Source organism: Oxyura jamaicensis, chromosome 2, assembly GCF_011077185.1.
Source record: "Oxyura jamaicensis isolate SHBP4307 breed ruddy duck chromosome 2, BPBGC_Ojam_1.0, whole genome shotgun sequence".
NCBI lineage: Eukaryota > Metazoa > Chordata > Aves > Anseriformes > Anatidae > Oxyura > Oxyura jamaicensis.
The window spans coordinates 60,717,098-60,738,952 of NC_048894.1; the positions used below are offsets into that span (position 1 = coordinate 60,717,098).

Sequence of the window (21,855 nt, forward strand, 5' to 3'; positions counted from 1 at the left end):
GTGTGGGCTTTTGGTAGCACAAAGTGTTGGAGAAGACTGTGTCTGCCTGACAAGGCAGGGTATGCCTCTGTGAGGCTGCAGTCTGTGTCTGTGTTTATGTTGTCACAGTACGCCTTAAGCTGTGCCTACCAAAAAAAAAAAAAAAAAAAAAAAGGCAGAAAACAATTTCCTAAAATCATCATGCTCCATCGTAGAGAGGGAATGGAAATGCTGTTCAGAATCACAGCTATGACATTTGATCGGTGCTCTGTGATTCTTTTTCAGGTTTTTAGGACCCCTTAGGTACAGAGGCCAAACAGAAATGAAGTCATGAATCTGTCAGTGGCTTGCTTACTTGCTTTTTTCTCCCCTGCGAAGCCAGACCAAAAAAAAAAAAAAAAAGGAAAATGTATGTTATTGTGCCCACCTTCTACCATAGCATTAAAAAAAATGTATTTCTTTGGAGTGATTGTTATGGGAGAGTAGATGGCAAGCCAGCTCTTTGTTATGGTGAGCTTTCGGGTGTCTTTTGAAACACCTCTAAGCAACTTACTGCTTTCTTTGATGCTGTTAAGTGTGCTGTTTTTGAACTTGGACATCTTTGTCATCATGTGATAATAGTGAGGGAGAGCACCTTGATTTAAAAAAACAAAACAAAATAAAAATAATAATAAAAAAAAACAAAAACAAAAACAAAACAAAACAAAAACCAAAACAAAACAAAACTTTTTCATCAACTCAGAGTAGTCATGCAAAGTGCCTCAGAGGAAAAGACAGAAAGATCCAGACAAAGGAATACGTCTGGAGAGGGCTGTTTCCTCTGCAGGGAGATTGCTGGTGGAAGGACAGTGTGCTGGGACTGTGTATTGATTGGAGTGTATTGATTTCTGCAAAGCCTTATTGCAAAGGTTTCCAAAGGTTTCCTATGTCCAGGATGAAATCTGGTTGGAAAGAGAAACGGGGAAAAACAAACAAAACCACCCTAGAGAAATGGCTTTTAGATCAGGCAAACTACGTGGTGTAGCTGATGGGGAAACGTGCCTTACCTTTAGGTCCCTGGTCTAATTCTTTGCTAAGGCACAGCAAAAACTTGCACCAGTTTAGTGACATCCAGGCTATAGATGTATTATTTATTATTATTAATCACTGAACACTTGTTACAGGGTTGTTTCTGTCGATAATGTGAACTCCTCGAGTATTACACTTGTTTTGATGTCCTCCAGACATCTTTTTCAGCTAACAGAGCTGTGCTGTCCATGTGCTATGACTTGCCAGGGATGCTTTTTCACAGTTCAGAAGAGTCTTTAACATTTGACACTTTCTCAGCATAGTGAGGAACGGTGAATACATATAAAAGCTGCTTGTAAAAACCATTCCCCTTGGCAAGTCTGCTTCAGTTGGGCCATGTAACTGAGAGAAAATACAACAAATACTTTCCTTGATTTGAAGAATTTTTCAGTCTGTCTCAAACCTGATTGTCATTGCATCTTTCTACTTTTAGAAATCAGGAGTACTTCAGGAATACTTAAAGGTGATCCATGTGCAGTGCCACCAGTACATGATCCAATTACTCGAAGCAGGTAGACTGTCTGAGAAAGAAAGTGGGTGTATTTCCAACTTAAAATAATGCTTCTCCAGATTGCTTTTGGGCAAATATTCAGTATTTTCATTATGCACTCGCTTCCCAGACAGTCTATGGTATACCTGAGAGAGAGAACTGTCTTGTGTCTGTCTTGGGAAAAATCCCACATAACATTGTCTTAGTGTTTTAAGATTGTGAGCAGAAGGGACTGAACATGTGGCAAAATTAATAACTGGGTAGGATTCATACTTTCATCCTTAATTAAAGACAAGTGGGTATGTGAAATACATTTCCCCAGAGCTGTGGTGGAGGAATATCCACACATGTAATTAATCTAGCTGCTGGAAGTCACAATTTCAACATTAAAATGAAACAGAAAGAGATACCAGTGAACAGTACGGGCACACTCCAACATTCATTGAAGTCAAAGGGAAACTTGTCTTTTGACTTCAAAGGGTGTTGGACTGAACCCTGCAAGATCATATTAAAACACTTAAAAGCATTTACTCTTGCCATACTGCAGTACCAGAGCTAGAAAAGCTATAGGTGGATTTTAATTTGACTCACTGCCTACAGTTTTAATTGCTGTGTTGACACAGTTGGCTGCATAAGGTTGGATTAGGCAGTGATTTGCCTGATGATTTGTTGTTTCACTGCTGCCTCATGGTATGCTTTTTTATGGTCTTGTTTCTGTGTACGTGTAGTCTTCTTGTATGCTGATACAATCCTCACTGAAGTTATTACACATGATTTTCTGTGAGAGTGAAATTAGTAGCTTCTGTGAATTTTAGCATTGGTATTTTCTAATCTCTCAATGGCACAACTCCTACCCAAGGGAGCAGGAGTGGTAGAAGCTGAAGATGTTGCCTCATCCCTTTGAGGGATTCAAGGTGAAGTTTGAGAGTTGGCGCATTTGACGATTTGTTGTCCTTACTTATGGTATTTATCACCTCAATCTGCATTGAATTTACACACAGTCTGAAGTAGCTGAAATTTAAGAGGGATGTTTGCCCATGAAAAGGTAGGATGTCTGCAATTTCTATTTCCTGGTAAATTGGATTTTGGAAGTCAAGACTGAACAGAGTACATTGAACATTTTGTTCGTTTATGCTATCAGACAAATAACGTGGTACCATTTATAGTACTTCTGGTGTGAAGCCTAGAACGTAGTGATTAAAAGAAACTGAAAAACTTTCTTTTATATTTCCTGCTCTGAGGGTGGAGAAAGCTATGAGTTTTCCTTTCAGAACCATGCTGGAAGATAGCTTTTCTTGCCCCTGCATGTCTGTGGCCTTATTTTTTATAGCCACATTTAGCCATTCAATAATTTCATTAATACTGTGGGGGCATGACAAAAAACAAACAAACAAACAAAAAAAAAAAAACACAGGGCTGGACGGTTTCCTTTTTTCCTTTTTTTTTTTTTTTAAAAAAAAAAAAAAAAAATGTGTGGAGCACAGTAGAGGTGACTTTAAAGTTGAGGATTTAGAAACCCCAGAGAAGACTTATTGTTTGCTTCCAAATTTTGCAGTACTAAAGGAAATATGTCCTAACTTACATATATATATATATATATATATATATATATATGTATTTAGAAAGTGTTTGGGTTTTATTGAAAAACACTTGGTTTGCAGGTGTGGCAAATGTGCCAATGACTTCAGTGGAACCAAGAGTACCAAAAGAGTAACTCATTTTTTGTTGTCTTTGTTTTGATCTGTCTTGTTTTGGTATAATGTGCTTTTTCCTGTTTGGCAGTGAGCAGACCAAGGGGAACAGAGAAGTTCATGTCTGCAGTGTTGAATATAAATTCCGCTTAAATTGTGTGTAAAATTGTTGTTTATAAAAATATGCTTGATTGTATGTGAAGGTAATATCTCTGTCCACTTTCTCTTACAGAGAAGAGTCAAAGATGTCATATCTCCAATTGTATTTGAAGCTGCCTACAGTCTTGGGGAACATGTGCTAGAAAGAGGTAAAGAGGACAAGGAACTACCTCCTCTCAAGCCCGTTCTCCGCTGGAAGAAAGGACAAAAGATAGCACAAAGGAATCAGGTCAGGTTTGGACTATGATATTGCCCTAGGCCCATGGCATGATCTAATACAGAACTGACAGGAGAAGTGGATGTAAAAAAAATGATGGCAAAGCTTAGAGCCATTTGTACCCAGTAGTCTTTTTGTACTGTCCCTACTGTTTCTGATGTCATTGCTCTTCCATGAGGTAGTAAAGAATTGTGCTGACAAGGCTGGGCAGCAAAAGGTGAGGTCACTTGCTTGTTTCAAACAGTTTGTGCTTGGCAGAAAGAGATTAAATGAGGGAAAGGATGAGAAAAGTGCTGCTCCTTCTGGTCCTTCTGGTTTTTCCACTTATGAATGATGGAAGTCTTTCCCATGAAAGACTTAGCCCCAGCTTTTCTTTCAGGTTAAGGTTTTGTTAGCCTTGTAGGACAGGGTTGGGTCCAGGAGGGAACACGGGGACTTTACCCATCTGCAGGAGGGAAGAATGATGGTTGGAATAAAGAATACCTTGCTTGGCCCACTGCCCTCTTTTCTTGAGGGCTCCTCACATCCAATCATGTGGCAGGGGAAACCCCTTCTGCTGTTGCTATTGCAGAAAATGCCTTGCTGAAATAGTGATTCTGTTTCAGTAAAAGTGAAGTGTAGGTACAGCAGTGTATAAATAGGATCTTGTTTTGCTCCTCTGCATTTCAGAACAGTCTTTTTTTTATTAATTTTGGTCAGAACAAGATAATTCATTTAATTTTCAAACACTCATCATTTAGAGAGTGGGGATCCTTCTTTCCCCCAAAACATTCCGTTAGGAAATGAAGTGTACATGGTTGGGCTGCCTGTCTGTTCGTCTGTCTTGACCTCACTAGTATCTTTGGAAAATGTTGGGCTGTTTTGACAAGAGTTATCAAGGCAGTGCTTATGAAGGTATTAAACATATTCAAGGTTCATGAAAGCAGGTCAAGGAGAGAGACCCCATTAGAGACCTTTCAAAAGGCTCCAGTTTGTGTGGTCCTGGTAGGTGCAGGACAGCTTTCCAAAGAAGGAGCCTGCAGGACAATTCCACCTCCTGCTGTGCCAGGACTGGAGCATCCAACCGTGAAGCTTGAGGCTCTTCAGGGAAATCAGACTACTGTGGCTTGCAAAACTTCTTCACTTGCAGAATCACAGGATAATTTAGGCTAGAAAAGACCTTTGGAGATCCACTTCCTTGCTCAAAGCAGAGCCAACATAAAAGTTAGATCAAGTTGCTTGGGGTTGTATCCAGTCAAGTTTGATTTCCAAAGCATACTTATAGAGTTACAATCTGGCATAGCTTCTGAATAGGAAACCTTTTTTTTTCCCTTTAAGCTCTGAAAAGTTTGTCTGGAATTTTAGGCTTTGTCTGGAATCTTAGGCAGTGGATTGTTAAATCTGTTTTTTAACCTTGGGAAGTTTGATATTGAGATATATATCTATCTATATACTTATATATGTATATACATATATATATATATACATATATATATATAAAAAGAGATGCTTGCATTATCATTTGTAGCATTGCTTTCTGATACTGCTCGTAAGGATATTCTATTGCATTGAAACCTACAGGTTCCTAAATATTACTCAAAAAAAAAAAGGGAGGGGGGGGGGAACGACCAAAATGCTTTGTCATATACCCAAGTGTTTGGAATTGCATTTTGCTGAAATTCTTGAACTTAGAGAACTGAGTATTTAAGTTTATGTTTAAGTGAATGAATGTCAAGAGGATCTAATAATTACTTTTTTTTTTTTTTTTTTTTTATGAAGAGGGATGGTGTGTCTCTTAAGTACCTGAATGTTGCATTGTTGCGAACATACAATAGGAATTTGTAGAGAACTTTGGAACCTGTGCAGTGTGATGGAAACTGAATGTTACATGAACTAAACAGGTTGGACACTTTACCCACTGGCTTTAAACTCCAATGGTCACATCTTGCCCTGCAGGCATACTCTCAGATCAATATTAAAATACCTAAATACTGAGATTATAAAGCAGAAACAAAAATATGTTGGGAATTTCCCTGACTTGTTTTCTTGTGTAATTTGGATGAGAGGGAGCCAGTTTAACAATCCCTTTCCATTTGCTTTCCAGATGTTCACTTAGCCTAGTAAGGAAAAGATTTTGACATGGGGTGTGCCTGTAAGTGTGCTTTCAGCTAAGGAAGTGGGCAGAGCTTCGCATTCAGTGTAGCAGTCATGGTGACAAAGCCCTGGCTGAGTAGCCTCGAGGCACTGTGACAGGATCTTCAAAGACTGATTTCCTGGAAAAATCGGGGCTTAGTGTTCTCTCTTAGGATTCTTTATCATCTTGCAAGCAAAATTGTTTTTGAAGACCAAGAGGAATAGTAGGAAACAAAGTTTATGTAACAAAGGACTTGCATTTTCAAAGAATATAATGATTCTGGAGAGATCTTATGTTTTGGAAATCCAACTCAGAAAAGATCTAGTAGGTTCTGTTTTCAGAAGATCCAGCTCCCTCTGAATATCAGCTCCAGATAACATTGAGATACGTACTTAGCAGGAGAAGCACAGATACCACATTTAGCGTGTGAAAACAGCAAGATTTCAAAAGGGTAGACACAGATGGACAAGTATGGTATTATATTGGTATTTAAATGTAGCCAGTGGTGTGTGATTTCAGAAGTCCTAGATCCTGTTGATCCAGTGAGAAGTGGCATTTTGAAGTTGGAAATGTTGCATCTGTTGCTTCAAGGTACCTGTTGTTACAGGTTGATTCTTTGCTGATAAGCTCAGGTTGCTAACTTCTATGAATGAAGGTGGCAGAAGATGATGGAAGTAATGAACAGCTGATGAAATGGGAGGGAGATGTAACTGGGCGGGAGTGGGAGAGACTTCCATCTGTCAATATCCTACTTCAGGTCTGTTAGACCCACTTGAAAAGCCACACATCTTGCAAACATGCAGGCTTCACAGTCACATAGATATGGTTTTATTTAAGCTAAAGTGATGTCGAAGCTTAAGTGATTGCTTTCAGTGGATTTTAGTTTGTTTTTCATGACCCAGATGTTCCCTGCATGTGTGCATGACTTCCCTCAAGGAGAATTACAGCACTGTGGTTCACAAACAAGCAGGTAGGAAAAAGTATCAAGTAACCTCTTGATGTAAGAATTAAAGGTAATATTGAACATACAAATTTCTTCATGGTGCTTTGCACCAATGCATTAAGGAGTCAGCTTGGAAACAGTTCATAGGCACCCACCAGTGGGAAGGTGTATCCCTTACTGATGGCATGACCACTGAAGAGGATTATGTTGGCAATTCATTCTTTAAATCAGTTCTTTAAATCATTACTTTATACGTGAGAAAACTGTCTTGTAGTAATTGATTAGACCAAAACAGAGCTGGAGTAGTAAAGGACTGCATTGATGTGGTTTTCATTCAGAATGCCTTAACTTATTTAACTTATTGTATTTATTTTAAAATAATGCAACTTCTACTGTAAGGCAGCGCAAAATGATGTTTCTATTTAAAAACAAACATACTTATGACTGAGCCTCCTTTTCCGAAATGATCTGGCCTTAAGGCAAAGAGAATACGATAAATAGTTTGAACTTCTAAGTAATTTGAGGGAAAGGATCTTCATAGAAATTTCAAAATGAGTATGATGCTATTGTGGGACTTGTGCATTGGCATTTTTTCTAAGCAAAGAGGCTCTCCTAGTTCAAAATAATGTAACTAAACTGGCCGAGGATACAGCAACAGTTGATTTCTAACTAACTTAGTCATTTTCTAGGGTTCTTGTATATGCTTACCAGAAACTATGGTTGCTATAGCTTGGTGTAATCATTTGTGGTAGCAAAAGCAAATACTTATGGGCTATGTGTACATGTCTATTGATAGATGCAACTTTTGTACAATTGTTGGGTGGAGACTGGTTATGTGGAGAAGGTTACAGCCTTCCAAGTTGTCAATGGCTAGCCAGCTCAGTTTTGTTCAAACAAAATCTCTGATGGATCAAGGTTGGGTGGAGAAACAAAGATTTTACTTTTTGAATGTGTATTATGAACTTTAAAACTTCCCACCCTGAGGATGACTTTCCATTAACTTCCTCATTGCCTTCCAAATCCAGTTGCTACATTCGTCCACTGGAAAAAACTAATAAATTTTCTTACTTCAGGGAAATTAATGTGTATTTAGAACATAGTTTGGCTTCGTTCATTGTAAGTGGTTTGTACTATAACATTTATGTTTGTATACCCACTGTCTAAATACATGTCAACCAGGAAAGACAAAGATCTCCTGCCAAATACAGTGGGGATTTGTTCTAGTAGTATCCAGTAACATATCTTAGAATTTAAAATGTGGTATGCTAGAATTCTGTCTGTTTTGAATACTGTAATAAAATCACCTGCTGTTATGTGGATGGAGACACCATTTTGTTATAGAAAAGTATTCTCAGTAGATTAAATTGCGTCAGCGTCTTCTTTGGGAATGGTCTGCCATAAAACTGCTTATAAGTTATAAAAGACAGAAAATGTTTAGGATGTTCTGTTCCCAGCTATGTCAGACTTGCAGTGAGAGTCTGGGTATGGTGCTGCATCTCTGGGTGTCTGAGGCTGCATGTCGCTGGGACAGGCTTCACCTTTTTAAATCAAAGCACTATTTTTGGAAAAGCATGTTTGAAAAGCATTTGGACATAAATTAGCTTACTCGACAGGTATGAGAAAGCATAGGAGTATTTTTATTAAGCTGAATTATAAACACCTGTAGTAATTTTGACTTGCTGCATTAATAATGGCATTTTCTGTTTTTTAAAACATCCCCCCAATCAATATCTTGTACTGAGTGCAAGGCATTGACAGATCTACACAGGCTGAAATATAGTGTTCATCCACACAGCGCGATCCAGATTTGCCAGTGGCACCTCCTACAAAGCACAGACATGCCAACATGCCTGCTTAAGTCAGGTCAGGTCTCCACCAGCAAACTGAACTGTGCCTGGTGTGTTTCTAGGTATTGGAGTGACATCTCTATCCTAGTAGGCTGCTGGAGTAGCTCTTGCCATGTTTTCAGCCTGTGGCAGCTACTGCAAACCATTCCCAGGCATGGGTCAGCTGCTAGGATGCTCCAAGGGTCTTTCCCTGTCTTGGAGGCCAGGACAGTTTAAGTCACTGGTACAGCTGAAGCCTCAATAGCTTCATGTACTTGTCTGGAGCTGGATCTGTGGGAAGGGTGGTGATCAAATATTTTATACCCAGGCATATAGGAGATTTCTGGGAGACTGCAGGAGTCAGCCAAATTGCTGTGTTCCAGGTAAAACTTCTTGCCACTAAGTTCCCTTTCCTCCCTGGATAGGGCAAGCTCCCGCATTCCCTTCTGCCTTTACTCTTGCAGAGATCTGCCGTGTGCCACCCTTCCTGCTTCATCACTGTTCTTTTTCCATCAGGCAGGGTGGCATTGCTGAAAATGATGCTTTCCACTCCTCCCTTTGCCAGCCTTTTGGTAGTGTCAGTCTTTTGCTCTAGACAAGTTTGGTCAGAGTCGGTGCTGAACTGGCAGGGACCGGGTGCTGCTCATGCCAGGAAATCTGGAAAGGACCCACCCTGAGCATACACCAGATTAGGCTGAGTATGGCATTTGCCTGCTCTTTTTTTTGTTGTTATTGAATCGCAATAATGAGGAAGGATTTACAAGTCTGGAAGAGATTCAGCGCTGAGTGAGAACAGCACGTGTCCAGATGTATTGTACCTCTGAAATGTTTGTAATTAGTAAACTTGCTGAAGTAAGAATTAGTGGAAATCGGTGCCTCTTGTATGCATGTTTCTATATGCTTGTTCTTAAGTAATGAAAGGCTTGGCCAGTAACTGTCCAACTTGTTTATATTCCTGCTTAGAGGCAGAAGGAAAACATCAGTGCTGGGAATTCATAAGACATGTTTTAGATCTTGTGGGCTTCCTGAAGAACAACAGCCAATATGCCATGCACATGTGTGTGCGTACAGATACGTGCACCTGCATGTGTAAGCTGTACATGTGTTCCAGGGAGAGTCAGACTGCAAGATGATCTTGTCTGAGGTGGTAGGATATGAGCTATCCAATTTAGTTTATAAGTTCTTCAAATAAATAGGTAGGGAAGCGAGAGATGATCACATGAACGTTTGCAAGCTGAACCCTAACTTGAATTCTTGTTGGGTTATTTCGCAGTTCCATGTAACAACATGAACTTCATTTCCAAGCTACTCTGTGGATGGAGAATTGTAAGTGTAAGAGGGGACAGTTTCTACTTATGTGTTGAGCTGTTGAAGAAAATCCTAATGTACTTTAAAAGCCACACAGACAGATGATAGGCTTCATTAGCTCTCCTGATACTGTTTCAGCAGTTATATGAAGGGTCAGTAGAATTTAATTGGAGTACCTAACATCTGGAGAGCAGATAATTCTCTGCTCTCGTTCAATTAGAGTTCAGTTCAGAGTACCTCAGTGCCACAAAATCCTTGTCAGTTCAGTGTAGCAGTCATAAAAACAAAACCACAGAAGTGCTGGCAAATTGTTAGGAGAGGACTTTCACAAATCCTTGTGGGTCTAAAGGAGCTACAGGTAGACATAAATTGGTTATCTGATTATTCTAAAGCTTTGTGTTTCTAGCCATCAAAACAGTTGCCACATATAAATATATATATTTACTTATCATTGTTATTGTGCTCTTATATTTCAGATCATGCTATTGTATCATGAGCAGCAATGGTTTTGACTCCTATGTTAAAATGTTTAAGTATGGAAGCATCCTAGGTGAAAGATTCATTTACACAGTTTCAGTTTGGATGGTAGAAATAAGGACGTTTAGGGTAAAAAATGTTCTCAAATATCATTAAAAACACTCCTGAGATGAAATAAGTGAATTATTCTGTAGTCATCCAAAATAAATGGAAGACCATTTAAGATGAGACAGGAAAATATATTGAGAAATGTGCTACAGAAATCCATCCTATAATGGTATTGGGAGATGGAACAATTAATCCGGTATGTCTTTCTCATCTTTGTTCTATGGATTTATAAGGTCTGAAATCCTGTATAATGAGAACACTTCTTGGATGATTTAACTGTTAATGATTTCAAAAAGAAAAAAAAAAAAAAGCCTCAGCCTGAAAAATGAGTGAGTCAGACTAGAAATTTAATAAAGCTCTGAAAGGCTTTGGGGGGTGTATATCTATTGCCACCAATTGTAATTCTTCACCCCAGGAGAATACGAGGACAAACGATTGCATTGTTAAATCCACTTACTGCTGTGAGGAATAACTAATACATATGCTTATTAATTTATTATTGCATTCAATTGCTAACAGGTTTCATGCCTGATCCTTTCTAAATGGCCGATTTCATTTGGGAGTTCCTGTTCTTCTCAAAAAACACCTGAGTGTTTTATCCCCTTTTTATCTTGCTGCTCCAGCCCAATTTTCAACACATACTGAAAGGTATAAATAGCAGGATAGAGCTGAAATAGGGGAGAAGTTAATGCATTTGGCCTTAGATGGCTTGACAAGTGTCAATGCACTAGTCGTGAGCCTTAGGCCCAGAGTCTTCCACTCTTCAGAGTGGATGAATTTCCCTGTAGCCTTCCCCAGCTGGAGAAGTTCCACATGTCTTGAACCCTTATTAGTGTAATAAAATAATTACTACCATTCTGTTCCTGTTTTCTTATACTAATGCAATGTGAGTACCTGTTTTCTATGTGGGAAAGCGTGCTCTGATGAAGTCTATGCGGAGCTGAGGGAGCTTCCTGGCTAACCTGAGTTCCTTGCACCATGTGGTACTAAGGTGGCTGCTCTTTGGTTTCATGGTTCAGATTTTGGCTCATATTCTTCTCAACTCTTATAGCTCAGCTCCCCTGGTATTCCTGCCTTCATCCTGTGTTTGCTCTGCTAGTTGTTGGAGGTGTTGCGGAAATCATACGTTCTTAGTTTAGCCAGCACATCTCATGAAATCCTGGAGAGCTTTTCGGAGTATTAATTGCATTTCTAGCAGGAATGTGAATCTGCTTTTTTGCACTTCGCTTAACAGGATATTTGAATGGATCACTTCTATGAGTAGTATAGTGAAGCCCTGGATGTCAGGGGGAGACAGTAATTATTTGTCTGTGGTCAATAGATCTGCAGGTAATAGCTTTATTTTGCAGGCAGCTGAAAATTTAAAGACAAAACGTAGGTCTAAAATCAGGCTCCTATATATAGTTAAGCATATTAATATCCACGTGATTGATTTGTAAAGTTATAAAATAAGAAATAGTTCCTGGATAAAGCAGTGAGATGTGCTTACCACTCAGTACTTTTGCAGATACCTGCACATACTGTAGGTATGGTGACAATTTACAGGAAATCAGTGTAGAGACTGGAACACTGTATTCTTAATCCAGATTATTGTGCATAATCTGTATTCTGTTGAAGTATGTGGCACAGTTTGTGAATTTAAATGGATGGATCCTCAAGTTTCTGAAGGCCAGTTCTGCCACTTTTAAGAGAGACAGTTTGAACTTTTTGTGGACTGATGTATGAAGAAGTAGTTAAAGACCTGATCTAGAGTGAAATCTCTTATCCAAACCATAAAGCAACATGTTTTCAGTGTTCTTTTGAAAATCCCAGTTCTCCCCTTTCTCTTCAAGTGCTGACCTTCAGCTGTCACTTTCCTTTATCTCAGAGAAGATGGGCACAGCTCTTACAGAACACAATATTGGCAACCTCTCCAAGTCTTGATTGCACATTTTGGCTACGACCTGAAATTCCTACTGCTTCCCTGAATTCTGGGGGGGTTGAATGTCTTGAAATACTTTTTTCTTTGTTTATTGGATGATTTCCAGTACTTTCTGTGGGCAGGAGTGCCATAAACACAGGTTTTTTCACTTTTCTCTGTTTCCTGTTCTCTTCCCTACTCCCAGAAACATAGATGTTTAATTTTAGATAGCCATTTAAAGAAACTGAAGCAATTTAGCGATTCAAGTTTGAAACCCTGTTTTGGCTTCCTCTGAGCAGAGAGCTCTGACCATTAGGCTCAAGTCAGGCTCCTTCTTGCTTGGTTTCCTCTTGGTGTCATTTCTTAGCAGTCCAAGATCAGCAACAAGAAAAATGGGGATACCTTTAACCACACTAAGCAGCAGCTTTGTGCTTAAGGATGCTTTAGGCTGCAGGACTATGGATTTATCCTATTACTTCATAAGGCAAAGGATTGTATATTTATGTAAAATGTGGAATTTAATCCTTTACCTCTATCCAAGAGGTAAGCTGGACACAAAGGTACTTGCTACAAAGCCCTGAGTGCCTGTGTAGACACATCTTCCCTGTTAGCTGGCTCTAGGTCTCTTCTTACAGTACACTTATCAGATACAGATGTCTTTATTCTCTCTATAACAAGTATGTCTTAATGTAAGCTTTTTGGCTTACTCTCTGGAGGACTTGGGCAACATCCGCCTCTGCTAATCTTTCAGGATGTATCTGCCACATTCCTTGACCTCCCAAGAAGCATCTTCTTTTCTACCCAAAAAAGTTGCCAGGCAGAATATCAGAAAACCACATTTGTCCTGGATGTTTGGTGACCTGGTGGGAACCGCTATGGAGCAGTTTCATGTAGCTGCTGGGTCCTGCACAGCAGGGGGGAATGCAGGGATTAATTGTGGACCCTGAAATCACTGAATTTGCACTCTGCTGTGCTGTAGATCTGCGGATTGCAGGAAGGCTAGCAGACTCACTGTGCACACATATACAGCATTAGCTCTGTGAAGCCATGTCCTAGAAACATTGACGTTATTCAGTCTGTGCTGCTGAGCACACAGATAACTTTTTCGCTCTTGGAAATGCCAGACAGAAGTGTGGTGAAGAGATGTAGCTGTGTTTCTCATTCAGGACAATTTTTGTTCACCCCTTCCCACAAGCTTAAAAATTCTCTTGAATGTATTTCTTATGTAAAAAAGCTTCCTGACCATCTCTGATGAACATGCTCAAAACTGTGAGGTAGTTGGTACAATTGAAGTGGAATCCAGGAAGAATCCAGTAAGAATTTGAACTTCTGTAAAACCATTGTTCAGAATTGCTTCTCCTCATCTTAAGCAGCAGCAACTGCAAAAATTGTGAAGTCTTTCCTATGCACAAGGAATTTATTTCCTCCTACTTCCCTCTTTCCCATCCTGAATATTATGTACAGCCTAACAGTGTGAAGGTTGGTTAACTTGTTCAACACTTTCAATATGTAAAGAGCTCTGTAAATCCCTAAAACTGTTATTTTAAAGCCAAAGCCACTTTAAAGATTGCTTAGAGCTAAAATTATTGATTATATTCTAGTAGTGCTTATGCATATCCCAACTTGCTCTAACAACATGAAGTGCTGAATTAGGTACAGTTTCTGGCCTGAGGAAATCACAGTTAAAGTAGACCAATTAAGGGCACGGTAACAGGATGTATAAGCAGTGCTCACAAATGTTAGGATGACTTACAGTGTGTTTACCACTTTTAACTCTTTAGGAGGGATTTAAAAAGGCAGGAATTAGTCAACTGGAAATGCAGAAGATGCAACAGGCTGGGAAAGGGAAGGCTCAAGACAGCAGAGGAGAAACTGGAGGAAGCAGAAGTGAGAAGTTACTGGATTGAGGCTATAGCAGGCACACAAAAACAGGAGATAGAATAGAATCATGGCAAAATCTATTCAAACAAGGGAAATACTGGAGAATAGCAAAATAATCCAGAGATATCATTAGCCTACGGCAGATTGAACCAGTGGGGGCTGCCTGGGTGGGTCCTAGCAGCTGTCTGGACTGGAAATCTTCCTGCCCCCTCAAAAATGACTGGGTTCAAGATTATCTACAAAAGTAAGATGCTCCTACACATTTACCAATCTGGGGACTCATCATCCTTATTTATTTCTCCTGTAGTAGCGCTGTGTAGGAACTTGAGTTTTATCACACAAAATATTCCTGATGTTTTTCAGAGTAGCTTGCTGTCCACTGCATGGTGTGTTGGAAGAGATACGTGCTCAGTAGTTTTAGAAGATGAGGTATTTCTTCATTCCTTGTGAAGAACCACATCTATGGATTTAGGAACAAAATTCCAAGATTGTTAGGTAGTTACTTAAATGTATTTACAGTACTTAATTCTTTTAAAAGTGCAGGTCATATCTGTGATCACTCTGTTCACTTTGCCAAGATTTCTGTAATGCAAATAGGGAAACTGTCAGGCAGGACTGTTTTTGCAGTTTATTTTTCTTTCTCCTCTGAAGGTCAAACAGTCTTTCCTATATATAGGTACTATGCTGGCTGAGGATTAGTGCTGAGAACTTTTGAAACTATACCTCTGAAATGTACCATGTTTTGAGAGGGATTCCTTGTGCCAATTCCTGTCCCAGGGCTATCATGATTCTTGTCTTTTGGTGTGGGAGCCTTTATTAAGGAGGAAAAGTAGTCTCAGACCTTGTGTTTAAACACTCACCAATTTCTACATCTGAGATTCTGAGAAAGCAAAAGGTGGGATAGTAAAATGAAAGCACAAAGTAAATCACCCCAAATGTACTTGCTACCTCCCATTTTTCTTTGTGCTATTTGCAACTTAGGTATCAAACTATGCTGTAGGTTGTACTGCTGGTCCAACACTATCGCAAAGGTTCACTCCTCTTTGGAGAGCTCTAAAAACACAGACAAAGGACAGGAAAAGGTCTGCTCAACTGTTCAGAGACGTATTAGTCTTTGTTCTTAACAGCAGGGGAAAATAACCACAATCCTGACAGCTTTTGAGTTTCTTGGACACCAGGGATGTGTTCCTATCCTTTCCTTTTGCTCTCTGTTGGCTGCCTCATTTAACTATGACAAATTGCAACAGAGATTCACCAAGGCTAATGGAGACTTCTTACATATCCCCTGTTTGTCAACATGCCCTTTTTTTTTTTTTTTTTTTGTGCTGCTTAGTGTGCTAATGCCTAGTGTTCAGTTGTTCTTTCACAACTCTTGTTTTTATCAATCTGTTAAAGATCATAAATGATAGTCATTATCACAAGACTGACAGTGGTTCTGTTATCTTAGGATATCACTGGGTAGATAAGTCTAATTTTCTGTTGCTCGCAAGATAGCAGAAAAGTTTGCTACTGTTCACAAAGTCTTTAAAAAAATCCTTATCTTTAATGTAGGTCACTGAATTGTTTGCATGATTTCCTTTCTTCCAGTTTTCAGGGCTGAAAATAATTTCATTGATAGTTTATATTTTGTTTCATTTTCTTGCACATGTGTTGGAAAGAGGTGTCAGAAATACTGTGTGAGAGAAGTAATTCTTGTAAGATGAGAAGTGGGAATGGATTGAGGAAAATCTGAGAGAATCTGTTTTTGTTGATCCTTCTTCTTCAGTTAGAAGAGAATAAAGACTTTTTTTTGATACAGATGAGATCTGGCTTCCCTTGAGTTTCTTTAGCGTTCATACTGCATATTCTGTATCACAAATTTTGTTGATTTTTTTTATTTCATCCAAACATGTTGCCTCTTTGTGGAAGCTTTAATCTTACATGTTTTATGCTATAACAGTTCTTTACTTTTCACAGACTGTTTTTGAGAGGAACTGTCAATCTGATGACTGTGCTGCTGATTTGAAACTTCAGGGTAAATTACTGCTATCTAGGTGAGTACTTGAAGTTTTCTTTTTTTTTTTTTTCATTCTTATATGCTAGTATGCCATTCATTTTATATAAGATGTATTCAAAAACCAAAATGCAAATACAGTCATCTTATATCCAGACTAGGACATTGATAATGATGACATGTCTAGTGCATTCAGGTCTCAAGATGTATGCAGAGGTGTAGGTGTAAATTGCACACAGAAAAGCATTTTTGTTCAGAACAAATGTCACACAAGGTTTTAGAAAAATGTGTCTTCTATGATTGTGATTTCCCCCTCACCCCCCCTAACCTTTTATTTCTGAAATTGTATACTTTGCTAACTCTTGAAATACTGCTCTCCTTTGTCTTTTTGTTAGTAACTCGGGGGGGGGGGGGGGGGGGGGAGATTCTGATTTCACTTTCTTCTGGGATAATAAACCTTGTCAAATAGACCAGAGGTGAAGTTTGTTCTGTCCTTTGAGACTGGTGATCCTAGGAAAGCACCTATTGTTTTGTCAGGATGCAGTTATTCAGTTTCTGGATAAATCAGGCTAAAGGTGAACTTCATGCATCACTTCTGTTTCGTTTTTTTTTTTTTTTTCAGCATTTTAGCACATCTTTTAGAAATGGAAGTGCTGATGTGAGTTATTTAATTGTGTGCCAGAGGTTTTGCTGTTTGCAGCTGCTTTCTGTGAAATGCTTTGCTTTTCAGGTCAGCAAAGAGGGGAAGAGAATTTGCTGCTTTTGAAAATAGAAAAAAATAAAAATGAGTAGGAGATATATACATTTTATGTAAGTCTACAGCATGCTGTAGCCATCGTTGGAGACAAAACTGAACAAGAGTCAAATCTGAGTAGTTAGGGACTGAACATCTCCAGACACGACTGAAGTCCACAGGAATGTTTTGAGGGATTGGCTGGGAGCAGAGTTAGGTCTCAGGTTTCAGAGTCCACACTTTTATTGTGATTAGTCTGGATTTTTGACCTTTGACTAGATTTTAGTGGTGAGAAGAACATATTGAGAGTAGAGCTGGAGATTTGTCTGTGTGGACCGGGGAAGCAAGTAAGGGGTTTATCGTGCATTTGGGGAATAATAAAAAAGCAGTTTCTAAAAACTTGTCAGTGTGTGGTAATCATAGCAGTAAGAGCTGTATTTGTGATTACAGTATTAGACTGTTTACTTTTACGACTGTTATTTATGCTATCATGACAATTTAAAAGCCACAACTGTCAAAAAAGCTGAGGATATTCAAATAGAGTTTCCACAGTCATGTAACAAAACGTTGAACAAGTGCTCTCAAGTCTTTTTTGTTCAGTGACATTCTGAAGTCCTGTTTGAAATAAACAGGATGTCATCAAATCTGTCAAGTCCACACAGAACAGGTTTTCTTTAGGTAAAGGGTATTGTAGACTTCAGCTAGTAAGAATCATAAGACAGCAAACGTCTCTGAAGAAAACACTTGTTTGGTCTGTAAAAATACAGAAGCATGCTGTGGATTCTGATTATTTAAAAATGCCCATCTTGAAGAACATATTCATCTTTCCAGCCCCATATATCTCATGCTAAAGAACCCTGTGAACCTGTTTTCACATACTGGCTGTTTATGATAAGTCTGTGTTTTTTACAAAGCATTTTCTTTGTAGGAAGAGCATAGAACGTGAATCTTTTATTACTATATGCACCTAGGAACTAAATGGGTGACTTAATTGTTAGGAAGATTATGGCGATGTCTTTGTCTAAATAATCACATCTGACTAAAATTAGTGGACTTACTAATAGAAGCAATGTACTTAAGAAACACAGACACAATAGATTGAAATAAGCAGGGTGTTTATGGGAAGGCAGCAGTAAATATAGTGTCTCAGATATGCAGCAGCTCTTTGAAGGTGTTCCTGGACATATGGGTAGGGTGATCTGGTTGAGGTCATCTACCTGGGCTTCCAAAACTTTTATTAGGATTTCTCACCAAAAGTTCATGAAGAAAGTAAGTTGTCCAGGCCTAAGAAAAATGGTGCCTGAGCATTACTACCTAATTAAAATGTAGTCAACAAAAGGAATAACTAGTCTGTTTTTCTGGTGTGTATGTGCTGGGGCCAGTGGTACTCATACTGACAAAGAATCAGGGAAATCTGCTAAAAATAAACAGCAAGGTGATAAAGTTTGCTAATCATACTAAGCTATTTAGGGTAATGGAAAGAACAAATGAGGAGGTATATTTTCAAGCAGTATATGGTTAATCAGTGGAATTTACTGTTGGGGATGTTGTAAACGCTGAGAACTGAAATAGTACAGATACCAAATTTGAATGCTGGTAACTGCAGAAATATATCAGGAAAATAACACTACATGCTTGCCTTGTTCTTCCATAGGCCTCTGATTTAGACAGGTAGGGCTCTGTGCTGGACGGACAGATTTATTCTGGCTATTCTTACACATTTTTTCATTAATTTGTAGCATATTAGAGCCAAAAGCTATGCAGAGCATGATGTATTGTGAGGTATAGTTTTGTCCACTACTATAATAGGGTTTCACATGTGTGCTGGTCAGAGCACTTGTGTGTGTAGGAAGTTAGCTCAGATTACATTATCATCATGAGAACTGCTTGCTGAGGTCACACTCACGAGTTCAGAAACCACGCAAGCTACTCTGATACAGAGTCCACCCGAGATGCATTTGAATCACTAGACTTATCCAGTTAGTTAAGAACACACCTGCATTTGAATATGCCAAACCAGTATACCAAATGACTGATAGCAAAATTATACTGCTCTAATTTGGCACTTCTTGGGATCCTCCTTCTCTTCCCAAAACTCACTTGTGCCCCCACAAATGGGAGCCACTGCACTTTGATACATAACAAATAGACAAACCAGCACATCCACATAACAATCTAATATATGGCCACTTATCCAAAGTGCTCAAACCAAGCAAATCTATGTTTGTAAATTGAAAACTGCCATTCTGACCAGATAAAATTATGTTTGCCTCATTATTTCCTGTTGGTGCTGCTGCAAGTGAAAACTGTGCTGCTGGGCAGGCTGAAATCCTTCACTGTGATGTTGGTAGTGGGGAGGAGACGGGGTAAGGCCTTGAAAGTGGATAATTATTAAAACCTCAAAGATCTCTAACCCTATCAGAGAGCTTTAGTGAAGATTTCGGAGGGTGAGAATGGGATGTGGTAGTGATTCCCAAGCTCTTTTTTTTTTTTTTTTTTTTTTTTTTTTTTTTTTTTTTTTTTCTGAACACTTTTGTTATATTGAAAGGTGTCCTTGGAGACATGGGGTAAAGACCAGGGTAACATGCTGTACTGGAATAAAGACAAGCTAGAATGCATTTATTCTGAATAGAAAAATACACATTCTCAGTTAACAGAGGTATTTCTTTAAGGCTCTAAGGACCTCTTTAAGGCTGCTTTCATGAGCATGTGTTTGCATGTAAGCACACCCCAACTTGTTGTAAGGATTGTGAGATGATGGAGCCAAACTCTTCCTGCTTGTGGCAAATCGCATGAGGACAACAGTCACAGACTGTGTCTCGGCAGCTTCAGGCAGGAGACCAGGAAAAACTGTCTTGTGTGGGCAGTTTGTGCTGCACTGGAAGGAGGGCAGAGATCATGGGCTCTGCTGTTCTGGGTTTCAGGACTTGGGGATGAGGTCTGAGGTCCCAGCTGACTGTGGTTGGCAATTGTTCTGTGTTGAGGAGGAGGATGAATGCTAGGGCCTCTAGAGATGACTTCCAACCAAGTTTGCTGCAGTTCTCTGACTCATGTCAAGGTAAAACCATCTCTGCAACTTGAGCAATGCTGCCTCAACATAGAGCATTCCTTCACCAAGGTGGAAACAGCTGCCTAAGATGGTTGTCTTCCACTGTCATGGCTAAAACCTGCCTGTGGAGCTCCTTGCCTCTCTGATGCTGCCTCTGCCAGCAAGAACATGCAGCATCACAAGAGCGGATGGTGATATCAAATGCTGGACCTGACAAAAACTCCAGGGATTAAACTTTCTAGTGCAGACATAATGAGGTAGCATGTGAAACAGCCACAGTGGTGCATGCTAGTATTACCATAAATGGTCTTTTTAGTGCTGGGCCTGCATTTATTCTCAGGACTCTGAGTGTTACTAGCCTAAAACTACAGATGACAACTTAAAGGTAGGGAAAAATAGCCATGGGATGTGCTGGGGATTTGGTGAAGGCAGTACTGGGAGAAACTGAAGGATTAGAAGAGAAGTGTTTTGTCTTTCCAGTCATAACTTTTCAAATCCATTCTTCTTGAAGAATAAACACAAGGTTTCGGCACCACAGAGTAGAGAGACTACCTCATTGCCTTCCCATCAATGAAACTCCAGTGTTAAATCTTGCAGCTGTAATAGCAGATACCAAAATCTGGCCCTATCCATGCAGTACTACCCCATTTTAGTGGGGAGGATGAGGGGTGGAGGGGATTTAAAAAGGAAGGGATTTAAAAGCATTTTAGTGTAAAGAAAATATTTTTAGCATTTATGTATTGCATGTGGGTAAATCTATCAAGACAATCTGAAACCTTTAGAGAAATAGGAATAGGATATTTTGCAATAAGTTATATTTTTATGGTAACAGCCTTTTGGGACAGCAGTAGAAAACTGGTTTTCCTTACCAGTAATCCAATACTGAAAAGCAAATCGCAATTAAAGAGTGCTCTGTTAGCTATTATTTTCCAATATATTATTTAATATTACAAATGCATTTATAACATATCAGGCTTGATTTGAATGCCCCACTTCATATTCTCAGCCCAGCAAATGTCTTTTCCATCAGGTTTCTGTAGCAAATACCACATTTTTATTGAGTCTCTCCGTAGCTACTTGTTTAGAGGCTGAACTGCATCTGTTCCCTTAAGATGTGCGGGGGGAAACTCTGAGGCATGTACTTTGTGGAAGATTAGAAGATTTTCAAGGCTAGAGAAGCCTAATCTATTCCTATGGTACTCTATATTGGTGGAAAACACTCTGGTCTATTAGGAAAGAAACTAAATGGGCTGAGAGAACAGCATTCACAGGAACACAAACCTGGTCCTGGTCCAGTGCCTCAGACTGGTGTTCAGGTAACTGTCTACAAAGTCAACAGCAGTGACCAAAATCTGCTCAGGCTTCAAGGGGAGCCAAGTGAAAACCACAGAGCATACATGTGAGTGACGGTAAGGGTGTTTGAAAAAACAGACTTTCTTCCAGCTATAATAAACAAACCAGCTAAAAGACCAGAGCAGAAAAGGTGGTGGCTTCCCTGTGAGATGCAGCTAGGAAGGAAATCCTGTATGATTGTGTAAATACACCGACAGCCCGTGTGCCGCAATGGGTGGTGCAGCTGTACTGAAAACAAACAGCAGCAGAAGAAAGATGATGTTGCGGCATGTCAGGTAGCTGCAGTGCTCCAGTGTGAGCTGTGCACATGTTATGTAAATCAAGTTGTAAGGAGAAGGTCTGTGAGCTCCCTTGGATAGAATATGCTGTAATAAATATTGCTAGTCCTGAGAAGGTTCCAGGAGGAAGTCTCTCTTCCATATATTTATGTGACGTGAGGTTATCCTTCGTCTGTCATTCAAAACCTCATTACTCACTCATTGGAATGCTTTTGCTCATGTGTTTTGGTGGTTGTAATATGCAACTTTCTTTTATGTATAGGTTTTAGAGCACCCTTAGGGGTTCTAG

At 39.4% G+C, this 21,855-nt stretch overlaps 1 protein-coding gene across 1 annotated transcript in view; it reads left to right on the forward strand.

Annotated features, from left to right (window-relative positions):
• ITGA9 (integrin subunit alpha 9) overlaps window positions 1–21,855 on the forward strand; it is a 225,542-nt gene that overhangs the window by 105,588 nt on the left and 98,099 nt on the right. Inside the window, exons 16-17 of the mRNA XM_035317295.1 lie at window positions 3,461–3,616; window positions 16,117–16,193. Coding sequence (XP_035173186.1) covers window positions 3,461–3,616; window positions 16,117–16,193 — 233 coding nt within the window. The remainder of the gene's footprint in view (window positions 1–3,460; window positions 3,617–16,116; window positions 16,194–21,855) is intronic.